This window comes from Microtus ochrogaster, chromosome 15 (genome assembly GCF_000317375.1).
Source record: "Microtus ochrogaster isolate Prairie Vole_2 chromosome 15, MicOch1.0, whole genome shotgun sequence".
NCBI classification, from domain to species: domain Eukaryota; kingdom Metazoa; phylum Chordata; class Mammalia; order Rodentia; family Cricetidae; genus Microtus; species Microtus ochrogaster.
Genome location: NC_022017.1, coordinates 28,970,945 through 28,984,485, shown reverse-complemented (window position 1 = coordinate 28,984,485; position 13,541 = coordinate 28,970,945). Strand labels below are relative to the sequence as shown.

The following is a 13,541-nucleotide window of genomic DNA, read 5'->3' as shown; positions in this document are numbered from 1 at the left end:
GCAACAGGTTAACAAATAAGGTACACTGAGACAGAGGCAAAAGCACAAGTTCAGGTACTGAGGAAGAGCCCAGTGGCCACAACACAAAAGAGGGCAAAAGGGACAGGTGACATAGGAAGACAGCACCTGGAAGCCTGCAGGATTAGCTTTATCCCTGTGGTAAAGACCTTGTCTGCTTTTGGGAGGTACTTTCCAAGATGGCTCAAGGATCCTTCCTGTGTGCCCTATGGCTTGGAACAGATGTTTCTGTTTTGTCTTTTAAGACAGTCAGTCTTGAGAGAATCCCCCAAGCTGTTTCCAGTGGCAGGAAGAGGACAAGGCACTTCATCAACCCACAGCCTCTATTATAGTGACTAGGAAGTAGACTCAAGAGTTAGTGGGGAAGCAACCAAATACCAGAAAATACACACCACCTTTATTAGAACAACAGACGTTCCAATTTCTAAGAGGAAAATACCATGAACCAGCGCCACCTGGGAAGTGTCACATCACAGCACTGCTGTGATGGATCCCGGCCACACCACCAGCACAGCTGCTGCAAGGCCATGCTTTCGCCTGTGGTGGCTTCATTGTCAAGGGTGCAGATGGAAGACTCGTGTGGAGAGAATCAGTATAGAGAGCAGAGCCTCGCTTCTTCAACTAGAACAAAACAAACTACAAACTAACAGTCTGCTAGAGTGCTCTGTGAAGAGCCCTCTTCCATCCCACCAGCACCGTGAGGGAAAGACGGGAGGGGGGATGGGGGGTGGGAGGCGGCAGGACATTAGCTCTAGCAGGCTGTTCTGGCGACACACTGGCTCTGGTCCCTTCTGCTGGTGGTAGTAGGCGTCTTTTCTGGTAGCCGCAGCAGCTTGATGGGGGAGGAACGAGCCGCCCACCCATCACCTCTTCTTGAAGCCGTATTTTTTGCGTTCATAGAACAGGTCTGTCTTAGAGCTCCCCAAATTGACAATCTTGGGGCAACCGTCTCTCTGAAAATCAGAACAGAGTTGTTAAGTCCTTGAAACTGACTCAAGAGATTTAAGGTTAAATTTAGCCCAGGAATAGGAAAAGTATCAGTCTACACCTCAGCCCCAAGATCTCTCAGTCCTCATGCAGAGGCAGGTGGATTTCTGCAAGTTTGAGGTCAGTGTGGTCTACAAAGTGAGCTCCAGGATACCCAGGGCTGTTACACAGAGAAACCCTGTCTCCAAAACCAAAAAAGAACCACATAATCAATGTGTTTTCACCCATAAACGCGACAGACAAACCTATTTACTTAACTAGGGGAGCTTCCCCCAGATCAGTCAGTACTGTCTCTCCCCTAGCTTTTATGAGTTTAAAGACCACTATTAAATTTAAAATAAAGGCCAGGTGGTGGTGGTGCACGCCTTTAATCCCGGCACTGGGGGGCAGAGGCAGGCAGATGGATCTCTGTGAGTTCGAGGCCAGTCTGGTCTACAAGAGCTAGTTCCAGGACAGGCTCCAAAGCCACAGAAAAACCCTGTCTTGAAAACAAAAATTAAAGAAAATTTTTCCATTGATTTAGTATGTGTGTACATATGCATGCCCGCTGTGAGCGAGCACAGCTAGGACACGGGTCTCAGGGCACTTGTCGGCCTCTAGAAGACCATTCTATAGCTTTAGGGCCAACTGTCTACTCACCCTTCCAGTTCTCCTAAATAAAACCAAGTAGGTGAGAATGATAGAAACAGCAAGACAACAAAGTAAAAAAAATGTTTCTCGGCTTGTCATTTCTCAGAGATGACAGTGAGGTGGTTGGATCAAGCATTCCGTCAGGACATTCACACTGCCTTCCATCTCCAACAGAATAATGACTAGCAACTTAAAGTCCACTCCTAGTCAACATTAACTCCACGTCAGAAAAATGCGACTGCTGAGGAGATGTCTCAGTGAAGCGGCTACTACTAAGAGAATCTGGGATGTGCAAAATAGTATATAAATGAGAATACATTTTAACTCCACAACTGTTCACTATTTTCCTTAGTCTCTGGTTGGGATAGGGGCCAAGGGATTTGTTTGCTATCACATCATGAGAACGTACAAATTAGTCCTCTAGTACCAGGTAGGAAGATATTGGTGCGTCCTGGAAGAGTTTCTGTTTTGTACGACAGGGTTTCCCAGACTGTTTTATTTTGATTTTTGGTTTTTCAAGACAAGGTGTCTTTGTGTAGCCCTGGCCAACCTGGAACTCTTTATAGACCATGCTGGCCTCAAACTCAGAGATCTACGTGCCTCTGCCTCCCAAGTACTAGGATTAAAAGCATGCACCACCATGCTCCTGGTTCTTGGTTATTTTTGAGGTTTTGAAAAATTAGCAATGAGGATGCTCAGCTTACTGACCTAATTAGCTACTTCATAAATTATAGAAGCTGCAGGAAGACAGGAAGATTTCTGCCCAGGAAAAAGCCCAGGCACTGCATCTACATGGTCATCTGTCTGTTAGGACGAGAGGCTGGATCATGTCATGGAACTGCTTTGTGTTCCTTGGAAACTAGTGCTGGGTGATGTGAGCTCGAGCTCAAGTGTCCGCAGAATGCTCCTGTATAATGCGAAGTAGGTGAAGTGACGTCTAAAATAATTCTTGGGGGCAGAATGAGGGACAGAGATCCACAGGTATCAGATCACAGGGCGCACGCAGACAAGTGAGATGGTGATTACCGTTTAGTAAGCATTCTCTAGTTCCAAGATGAAGTCAGATACAGACTCTAGCTGCAACTGAAGTCCAACAAACTGTTGTCTCTACATGGACCCTTTAGCTTAAGAACTGTGTGTGCCTCCTCTTTCCCTTACATTAAGTACTTCTCAATTCCTAAGACTCAAATGTCCGGAGGGTGGGGGTGTCTCCCAGGACTACTTCACAGGCGCAGTACCAGAACCAGAGTATCATTCTTGTATTACAGACCAGGCACTGTTACCGAGACCCGAGAAAAGGAAAAGCTGCAGAAGACAGAAGACGATAGAGTTTAGGGCAGGACAGTGTTCAAACCATCGAGTGAAAAGATGATTTAACACTTCACCATCAACTTTCTCCTTTCCCCAAACAACAGTGGATTCAACAGAGTAAATAGTTCTTTTCAGCTGCTCTAAACCTCCATCTTGGGCCAGGCCGCCCTTCTGTTCTCTAACAAAGACAGGGAAAAACAGCAGGCAGATAAAGTTATTACTGTAGCTTTGGACTTCAAAGATGGCTCAGTGGGCAAAAGCACTCACCAGAGGGGAAATGCAACTCAGGCAAGCTGTCTTCTTAACACCACATGGCCACACAGACAAACTGACATAACAAAGAAAGTCAAGCGAACCAGAGTAAGCCCTGCAGCCGTGAGAACGGGGAGCAGACTATACCACAGGAGTCACTCATCCTGTGATGTTAGCATGCATGCGGGGAGCACGGAGAGAAAGCTCTCAATTGGGAACTTGAGCTAAATGCCTACATGTGGCTTCCCCAATCAACTTCTCCTGCATGTGGTAAGACCTGATTTGATGTCTACCTGCTACTCCATAGTTATCCTCTTACGTTTGTGAATTATGTACTTCATGAAGTCTTTCAAAACTGAAAGCTCAGCTAGCACAGATCATTTTCCGTACCATGTAGAACCCCCCACTCCGCCCCCAAGATCCTATCTGGCTTCCAGTACTGGTGGTGGGTAGCACCCAAATGTGGAGTGCTGAGGCGGCTTGGCTGGTTCTCTTCATGAGCATACACCAAAAAGGACGTAGAAAAGCACAACATGGTGTCATGTGGACACAAGGCTTAGTCAGACAGCTTGGGACAGAATAGAGAGACAAGGATAACCTCTACTTGCATGCGTGGTGTGAGGAATAAGGAAGAGATTACATCCACAAACCACCTACACTTTGCTCATGCCACTACAAAGAGTGACACACATTTTGCCTTATTATAGATACTCTAGCACCCTCTAATAGTTCAGTGAGACTGTATCCTACCTCCTTTCACTTTTCTCACAATAGAAACAATGTCTCATTGCTAATACCTACTACTATACTAAGAATAAGGTTAAGCATGCCTGTAGCCTGATCTATAAGTCCCTGAGTCTTGCTCAGAGAACTGACGGCTACTACACATTTCCTTCCCATACTACACACCTTCAAGAAACAAAAATCTAAGGAAGACCAGCAATCAATCCATTATACAACACCAATGTTTTTACTTTAAGCTGGTATCAACTAGAACTATCCCTAATTCAATTTGTCACCCAAACTGCCCTTTATCACAGTAGATTCAAGAGAACTGAGCTGGGCATGTAATCCTAGCACCTAGGAGGCGGAGGCAGAAGGACTGCTGTGAGTTTGAGGCCATCTGAACTATGTAATGAGTACCAGACCAGCCTAGGACACGGAGCAAGACCACCTCAGTGATATCTGCCCCCACTGCTGGCAAAGAGAACTACTGATCGGGTGTGCGGGTACAAATCTGTAACCTCTGCAGTCAGGAAACAGAATCTTCAGTTACAGGCTAGCTAGGGACACACACTTAATCCTATGTCTAGCATGAAAAAGAGGGAGACAGAACTACTGAGTGTTACTAAACATTACCTATGTGCTTCTGGTTACTCATAAACATAGGATGCTATATGTGGGCAAGAATAACAAGCCAGTCTGTAGGCAATGTATGGGGAAAAAAAAAAGAAAAAAGAATAACAAGCTGGGTGGCGACGGCACAAGCCTTTAATCCCAGCACTTGGGAGACAGAGGCAGGAGGATCTCTGAGTCCCAGGCCAGCCTGGTCTACAGTTGAGTTCCAGGATAGTCAGCGCTACACAGAGAAATCCTATCTTGGAAAAACAAAAATAAATAAAGAATAATAATGAGCTGACAAATGGCGCAGTGGGGATGCTGGCTAATCTTATGTCAACCTGACAGAAACAAGCATCTTTTGGAAAGAGGACACCGCAACTGAGAAAACCAACTCGATTGACCAGTGGTGCATTTTCTCGATTGATGACTGATATGAGAGAGCCCAGGCTATGTGGGCAGCGCTACTCGTGGGCTGGTAATCCGGATGCTCTAAGAAAGCAGGCCCAGCAATCCATAAGAGAGCAAGCCAGCGAGCAGTGATCCCCCACGGCTTTTGCTTCAGTTCCTGTCTGCAGGTTCTTGCTTTGAATTCCATCAATGATGGACTGCTAGCTGGAGAGGCAAGAGAAATGAGCCCTTTCCTCCTCAGTCTGCTCTTGGTCATGGTGTTTCCCCACAGCAATAAACACCTAAGACAGCAGGTAAACGCACTTGCCAAGCACAACAATTTGAGTTCAACCGCGGGACCAGACTTTACAGGGAGAACTGACGTCACAGGTTGTCCTTTGATCTCTACACATGCCCATTCGCCCATGCAAGGGAGACACCAAAGGAACAGAGAAAAGGGTCTCCAGACTGCTGAAACTAATACTAACTCGCTTCTCTTGCACTGTCCTTGATACACAAAAAACTGCTCTTTATTAGACCACACCCAGTTTGGCGCAGAGGCTTGAAGAAATTACCTACACGACTAGCTGAATATTGCAATCTCCATAGACCAAAAGAGATGGCCATGGATGGCAAAATGGTCCAAAGTAAAAGGAAGAAAGGCCAGGTGGGAAGCTCAGTCCACACTCACATCCTTCTCCTGGATGGTGCACTCTTTACAGTAGTAGGCATCCGAGACTCCGGGACCTCCACAGATCACACACCGGCCCTGGTAAGACCCATAGTTACACTCGTCACATATGCGAACCAGGGTGCAGGGTCGCACGTAGGAATCACAAATCACACACTTGCCATCGCCTGCAAAGAAAGGAGACTGGAGTTATATGCACAAGCTATTACTTCCTACAGAGCTTTCCTAAGTTCTAAGGGGGAAATAACTAGTCTCCTTTTGACAGTGACTTTAGACCTCTATCTTGACAGCATAAATCTTATCCTGTACCGACCTTACTTTCCTTCAGCATAAACAAATGCTAATTCATATAAGGAAAGAATTTGGAGCTCTAAGTCTATGTAGTGATCGTCAACTGAATACATGCATCTTGCACAAACACTGGCCTGGGAAGGTTGACATTACTCTGACGGTTTTTACTGTCCAAAAGTAGACATCTTTTTTCAAAACCTAAATATGAAGTATTAAAAACGTGCAAGCTAAATTGGGAGGGTCATGGGGAAGCCTTTGGTGGCAGTCAGACATTCAGTGTTCGCGGTAGCTTGGCATAGCTATTCAATGTTTCTTTGCTGTTCCTCTGGAATTAATGACTTGTTGGATCTTCAAAGAGCAAAGAAGGAAAGCAAAGGGTGGGCGGGCATGTTCTGCTTACATTTTTCACACAATCTTCCGATAGCTGCAAGATCAAAGATGGTAAAATTAGAGTTAAAATTAAAATTGCTATTTATGAATTGTTATTTATCAACGACGTTGTTCCTCAAGCTGAGGATGGACGATGGGGCATATGCATGATAGCGGTCTTATTCTCCTTTTTCTCCCTCTCCCCCGCCCTCCGCCCCCTTCTAAGGTAAATTTCCGTTGTGTAACCTGGAACTACTTATGTTGTTCAGGCCAGCCTGCCTCGAACTCACATCAATCTTCCCGCCTTCAGACTGCCAGATGATGGAATTACTTTCTTGACCTACCACGCCCGGCCTATGCTCCTAAATTTTGCTTGGCACCAAAGCCTTGTCCCGAAAGCTGTCCTGAATCCTTCCAAGTCCAAAGCAATCCGGGACGGCCCTGATGCTCCCGCCAGTTTTAGACCCACATGCACACTCCCGCCCTCTCATCAGATACTACAAACCGGAGCGCGCTTACACAGACCGTAAGGCGCGAAACGTGGAGCCCCCAAACCAAAGCCCGGAAGAGGAGGTGAATCCTCCCAGCCTCCAGTTTCGTATACCATCCCACTCAAACAGAAGGGAGCAGGAAACCAACTCACCGACACCAGCCTGCTTACGGCAGAAAATCAAGTCTGGATGATGTTTAGCCATAACTCTTTCCCCAGCCGGCGGCCGGAAGCTTAGCGAATTTCCGCTCGACCTTTAACCTACACCTAACCGTTCCTACTCCCACTTCTCCATGATTGGTGGTTAAGATGTCCATCAGCGTTAACCCACCATTACACCAAATCCCGCTAGATCTCGCGAGACTTTCCTCGGGCGGGATCTCACCTTGCCAAACGTAGCAGGTGCATCAAAGACTTATATTTGTTCTTGGATAAAATTTCTACACATGGCCGGGTGGCGGTGGTGGCGCATGGCCTTTAATTCCAGCACTCGGGGGGCAGGGGCAGGCGGCTGTGAGCTCGAGTCCAGTCTGGTGTACAGAGCGAGTTCCAGGGCAGTCAGGGCTGTCTCGAAAAACAAATCAAAGCAACAACTTTTTTCTACATAATACTTTTTGTGCTCGGGGATGAGGCCAAGGCCTCATGCATGCTTCCGCAAAGAATGCGGGTTTGGGGTATCTTCGATGAGTCTCAGGAGTGAAGGATGACCTTGAACCCCTGCTTCTCCTCCAGCTCCCAGTCCCAAGTGCAAAGGTGACCGGACCGCGCGCAAAGCCAAGCTGGCAGTTCCCAGCTCTGCCCGTCCTGGAAGACCCGCCCACTGCGCTCCCTGGACCCTGGCTTCGGGAGGCAGATCCGCGCGTCGGCGTGACGCGCCCCTCAGGAGGCCACGCCCCTCCCAAGGCCTTTAAATACGCCGTGTGGCACGTCACTTTCACGCGACCTCATCTTTGTCAGTGCACAAAATGGCGCCTTACAGCCTACTGGTGACCCGGCTGCAGGTGAGCGAGCTCAGATGTGTGGGTTCACGGGGGCGGGGAGCCTGCTGCTCTGCCCGCGGCGGTAGGCGAGGCCAGGCGAGGCGGGCTCGACCTGGGGCTGTACCTCTCCCTGCGGCAGCGCCCTTGTCCTCTCCTGCGTCGTCCTAGGTCAAGGCGTCCCTGGCCCAGTCACTTCCCAGTCCCCGTCCCCGCGCGGCCGGATCCTAGAGTCTAAGCAGCCGCAGCCTGGTAAAGGGTGAGGGCACCCCTTAGTTTCTGAGGGCCGAGGTGCCTGCTCCCCTAGGATGGTTTTCTGTTCCTCAAGGTGAGGACAAGGTGACGGGGGGGCGCGGTGGTTTGGGTTCCTCCAAGCCGGGTTCTGGAAGCCCTTACTTCCCATCACCAGCAGAGACTTGCCAGTCGTGCGTACCTGTGGTTGCCTGGCCTGGAGTTAACACCCAGTACTACCTTTTGAGGACACTCGGGGTCACAGATGCAAGAAGGAGAGCGCATTCTGGGCCCCGTTGTAGTAAATAATCATGAAAACAGTGCTCTCTCATTTGGGTACCACACGTCAAGACTAATATTACTTGGTTTATATATTTACCTGGCGACATAGATGTCAGGTGATTTTTCCCCCCAACTCGATAGGTGGTAAAAGTGCAGAAAAGTGGATGAAAGTTCTGGCATTCACGGTGTCACTAAAGTGCCGTAGCCTGAGCGTGACCTGCAGGCCCTCCGTTCACCTCCTTCACGGCAGCCTAATGCCACAGAACTGTCTGGACCAGGGAGGGTGTGGTCGTTTCTGTTTGTCAAGAGTACAAAGTCAAGTATTTCAAATTCACAGTTAGTTGCTTTTCAGATACTAGGCGGAAAGATGAGAAGACTCAGCAGTTTGACCTTGACTCTTCTGTTAGGACACTTCTAGAAAGTTGACTATGACTGCCAGATGGCTTTTCACTCCTAACTTGACAACCCTAAGAAGGTATATGAAGTTTGCTGTAAAAGTGTGTATTTCATCAATAAAAATAAAGCAATGAAATACCTTGTAGACATTTTTGGTTAATCTTTTGTGTATCTGCTTTGGACCAAGTGGCACAACTTTTAACATAGAATTAATTTTAAAAAGTTATGTACTGTACTCTCAGGAAGCATTATCATTTTAAGTTATTCTTTTATCACATTACTTAAAAATCAAACTGTAAAATAAAACTCTTCTTTATCTGAACAAATCTTTGGAATTTTGGCCAAGGTGAGGGATTTGCAGCTGAATTATCTCTTCCGTTCCTTTGTTTCTTTAGATAGTATGGGGTGTTTTGTCCTGATCTTGTTGTCCTATGATTTAGTGGAGTCCAGAAAAGATTGTTTAGTAGGATAAATGACTTTTGGGTATGGAACAAAGCTATAATGTCCCATTTGGACCATGGAAAGTGTGTGTGTTAGAATAGTGGAGAAAGAGATCTGGGCTATAGTTCATGCCCTGCTCTGATCCCATGACCTTGCAAATGTAACTTCCTATGTCCTTTGTCTATCAGTTGGGAATGGGCTTCATTAGACATATTTATTGAGCACTTAATTACGGGGAATTAGAATGAATGTGTTTACAGTGATGTCGTTCAACCTCCTTTACATGTGGTGAATCTAAGCCCTTGAGAGACCAAATGACTGCTGGAGTCAGGATTACAATCACAGTCCCTTAGATGTTCATTCAACTAAGGTGAATGAGGAGTATTATGTCCTGTTCAATATGCTGCCACACCCAGACAGCAAGGCAGTCTCAAATGATGCCCCGAGATTCTGTACTCAGAACATCTTTCGTTGACCATTTTTATGCTTGATGCATTTGAGAAGTGATGGTTAATACCTTGGTAGCTGTGTCCAGTCAATCTCTAGCATGCACTGAGTACTTCATAAACATCACTGACTTTTTCTTTTCTTCTTTCTCATTTTGGTCTTGCATTTAAGACTGATTCTTACCTGTGTTCCTTGTGCTGGCCTTAAACTTTCAATTTTCCTGCCTTAGTCTCCTGAGTGCTTGGAATATAGACACATGCCATCATGGCCAAAAGAAAAATTGGTAAGAAGATAACCCCAGAGTTTTTGTCTTTTTCCCAGTGTACGTATGTAAGTATGTATGTATGTATGTATTTTTTTAAGGATTTACTTATTATGTGTACAGTGTTATGCCTGCACACTAGAAGAAGGCACCAGATCTCACTACAGATGGTTGTGAGCCAAGATGTGGTTGCTGGGAATTGAACTCAGGACCCCTGGAAGAGCAGCCAGTGCTCTTAACCTCTGAGCCATCTCTCTAGTCCCCTCCCAGTGTATTTAAAGTTTTACTATTTTATGTTGTGTGTGTGGGTGTTTTGCCTGCATGTGTGTATATGCACCATGGGCATACATGCCTTATTCACAGAAAGCAGAGGAAAGAATCATATCTCTTGGAACTGGGGTTAGAGATGGTCATGAACCACCTGTGGGTGTGGGAAGTCAAACCTGGGTCCTCTGGAAGAGCAGCCGGTAATCTTAACCACTGAGTCATCTTGGTAGATTCCAGTTCCTGTTCTTGTGGAATGTTTACTTTATTGTAATGTGTCTTTGGAGATCTTTCTCAGCCTGAATATTTATTCCTCTTCTTTTGGCTGAACCAAGTACGAAGGATGGTTACGAGATGTTTGTATCACTCCTGCCACTAACACTAGCACTTATTTACCTTTTATGGCCCTGGGGTAAGGCAGACAGACCTATGAGCTGTAGTGTTTCAGGTGAAGAAACAGAAAGAAAATACAGCATAAAGGCTAATAGTATGAATTCATGCATCAAAATATCTGGGTTTATATCCTGGCTTATTAAGTAACTGTGATATTCAGTAAGTTATTCCATCTCTCTCTGTACCTGTTCTTTTAGATACCATAATATATCAATTTTAATCAAGTAACAGTTGCAAAGTGTTCAAAACCCTAGCTGACATCATTGAGAGTTCTATATACTTATTAAAATAAGTACACTGAGCCGGGTGGTGGTGGCACACGCCTTTAATCCCAGCACTTGGGAGGCAGAGGCAGGCGGATCTCTGTGAGTTCGAGACCAGCCTGGTCTACAAGAGCTAGTTCCAGGACAGGCTCCAAAACCACAGAGAAACCCTGTCTCGAAAAACCAAAAAAAAAAAAAAAACCCAAAAAACACTGTTATCACTACTTTTTGGTAGGTCTGATGTGATTGGATGTGCACATTTCTGATTCCAAAACCTGAGGGCAGCAAGTGGCAGTGTGCTGCTTCCCTTTGGCAGTGAGACTGAGCCTTGCATCAGAACACCACTGGCTTCCTTACCAAGGACCAGTGCTGAATTCCACACATTCTATCGTTTTTGTAGTACTTGCTACATGTAGAAAGAAACAGAAAGAAGAAAGATGACTCAGCAGTTGACAGCACTGACTGCTCTTCAGAAGACCTGGGTTCAAATCCCAGCACTCACGTGGCAGCTTACAACTGTCTGTAACTCCGAGATCTGACCCCTTCCATACAGACATACACGCAGGCATAACAGCAAAGTACGTAAAATAAAGATATTTTAAAAAAGGAAGAAAATAGAGGCCAAGACTTTTTTAAAGCCACGCTTACTCTTGTAATGTTTATTTTTGTCCATTTGACTGTAGGTGATAAATAAAAGGATGGTGCTTCAGATGTATTTCTCAGATATTTGACTTTGCAGTAATATACTGGAATTTGGGTTCTGTATGACCTTGGTAAAATCATGCAACTTGTTGCATGTAGTTCTGTAATGGTAGTTAACTACAAAGAAGTCTGACATCTGTGGTAGAAGTCTCTTACAAAATTTCATTTTTGGCCGGGCGGTGGTGGCGCATGCCTGTAATCCCAGCACTCGGGAGGCAGAGGCAGGCAGATCTCTGTGAGTTCGAGGCCAGCCTGGTCTACAAAGGGAGTTCCAGGACAGGCTCCAAAGCTACAGAGAAACCCTGTCTCGAAAAACCAAAAAAAAAAAAAAAATTTCATTTTTAAAAAGCAAGATAAAACACCTCTTCCTTTGAATTTTAAAGAGGTTTTTCTGGTGGTATGTTCACTGTGAAGCCTTCCTGGGGTCAGTTGTTGGTTTAAATTGAAAAAGTTGGTGAAGAGTTAAAGGCCTGCCTCTGCCTCCTGAGTGCTGGAATTAGAGTTCTGGGATTAAAGGCATGTGCTACCACCCCTCCTCAGCAAACGATGCCACCTCCACCGAGGCCCAGCTTATTTATTTTATTATTTGTGTTAATGTTTCCCTGTAGGTATGTATGTACACCAGGTGAGTGCCTGGTGCCAAGGAGTTAGAAAGGGCATTTGATCCCCTGGGACTATAGTTACATATGGTTGTCAGCCATGCTATGAGGGAACCGTAATTTAAATACTGTAAATACAGGGCTGAAGCAAATGGTGGGTGGAGGTGCTACGGCCTCAAAACAGACTCAGCCCCTTGAATGTTTAGTCTACCCAAGGCTGGTATTGATGGAGCCACCACTTCAGGCCTGGGGAGCAGGGAGATAGCAGCTGTCACATACTGAGTTGAGGTCCTTCCGCCTGTCACAGACCTAGGCCTTCTTTTTTTTTGTTGTTGTTTTTCGAGACAAGGTATCTTTGTGTAGCCTGACTGTCCTGGAACTAGCTCTTTAGACAAGGCTGGCCTTGAACTCAGAGATCCGTCCTAGATTTTCTTTTACCAGGGTTTACCAATTTGTCCTTCACAGCAACCCTAAAATGTCAACATTCCCAGCCTGTTTTTGTAATGATGAAATTGAGGCCCACAAAGGTTAAGTCATTTGAGGTCATAGGTAGTACACTACAGAGTCACATGTTGGACTATAGAACTTGGTCTTTTGACCACTTAGCTAACCTTTTACCCTGAAGCCCTCCTCTGGGGGTAGGGAGTAAAAACCAGGTCTCTGGATATGGGGTACACAGTTCAGTTGCCCCCCCCCCAACTGGTTTCATTGTATGTCTCTAGGTGCTGCGATTGCCTCCTGCCCCAGATACTAGTGAGGTGGAGATATGGGTCTCACAGGGCAACTTTATTCTTGGCTGAGCGCATAGGCTGCCTGAGGAGCTTTGCAGGGTGCCCCTCCTCAGTGTGTTGCTGTAGAACTACTGCCTAATCTGCAGGCCAGAGCAGGGCTCGGGATTTGTATGCAGCACACTACATGCCCAGTCTCTGCTGCTGAATGCAGCAGCAAAAGAGAATTAGATGGATGAGTGAATAAATCGGCCTGTTTCTTAAAAGACCCCTGCTGTCTTTGGTAGACATTTAGAGGGATTCGGGGAGGCATGACTCCTCACCGTACTTTTCCATGTCTTTGGAAAGGGCTGCACCACTTTTGTTCCTGCTGGTTGCATAGCAACCGAGCTAGCTGGTTGCCTGCTGGCAAGAGGGAATTGTGTAGCTTTGAATTCTTAGGAGAGATGCCAAGCATTGCCTATCACCGGGGGTGGGAAAATGTTGTTAGAAGCTACAGTGGAGGTGTGGGAAGATGCTTCTACTCCACAAAGTGTTGACTAACAGTCATTCCTGGTTTGCCCACCTAGAAGGAGCTCCCCCTGAGGCTTTCCTGCCAGGAAGGGCTGAGCAGGTAGCTAGTTGCTGAGAGCAGTGAGCCTTGAAACTGTGGAGGCCATGGTCAGGAATAGCCAGGAGTCTGACCCCATCTGTGTGTTTGAAGCCATCTTTTATATTTCCTCTTAACAAAGTATGGTGGCCCAGGAGTTCCCCACCTCTTCTTCCCTGTCCCCATTGGCAGTTTTTTTT

General features: G+C 46.3%; 2 protein-coding genes across 2 annotated transcripts in view; one reads left to right on the top strand and one right to left on the bottom strand.

Annotated features, from left to right (window-relative positions):
- Window positions 1-393: 393 nt before the first annotated feature.
- On the bottom strand, window positions 394-7,310 carry Phf5a (PHD finger protein 5A). Its single transcript, XM_005354481.1, has 4 exons — window positions 6,921-7,310; window positions 6,309-6,332; window positions 5,618-5,784; window positions 394-971 (listed from the first exon to the last, which is right to left on the bottom strand). Exons 1-4 carry the CDS (start codon window positions 6,970-6,972, stop codon window positions 882-884), a joined length of 333 nt encoding a protein of 110 aa, XP_005354538.1. The 5' UTR covers window positions 6,973-7,310; the 3' UTR covers window positions 394-881.
- Window positions 7,311-7,670: 360 nt separating this feature from the next.
- Window positions 7,671-13,541, top strand: part of Aco2 (aconitase 2) — a 39,147-nt gene continuing 33,276 nt past the window's right edge. The window contains exon 1 of the mRNA XM_005354480.2: window positions 7,671-7,768. Within this exon, the coding sequence (XP_005354537.1) occupies window positions 7,733-7,768 (36 nt within the window). The 5' untranslated portion in view covers window positions 7,671-7,732. The remainder of the gene's footprint in view (window positions 7,769-13,541) is intronic.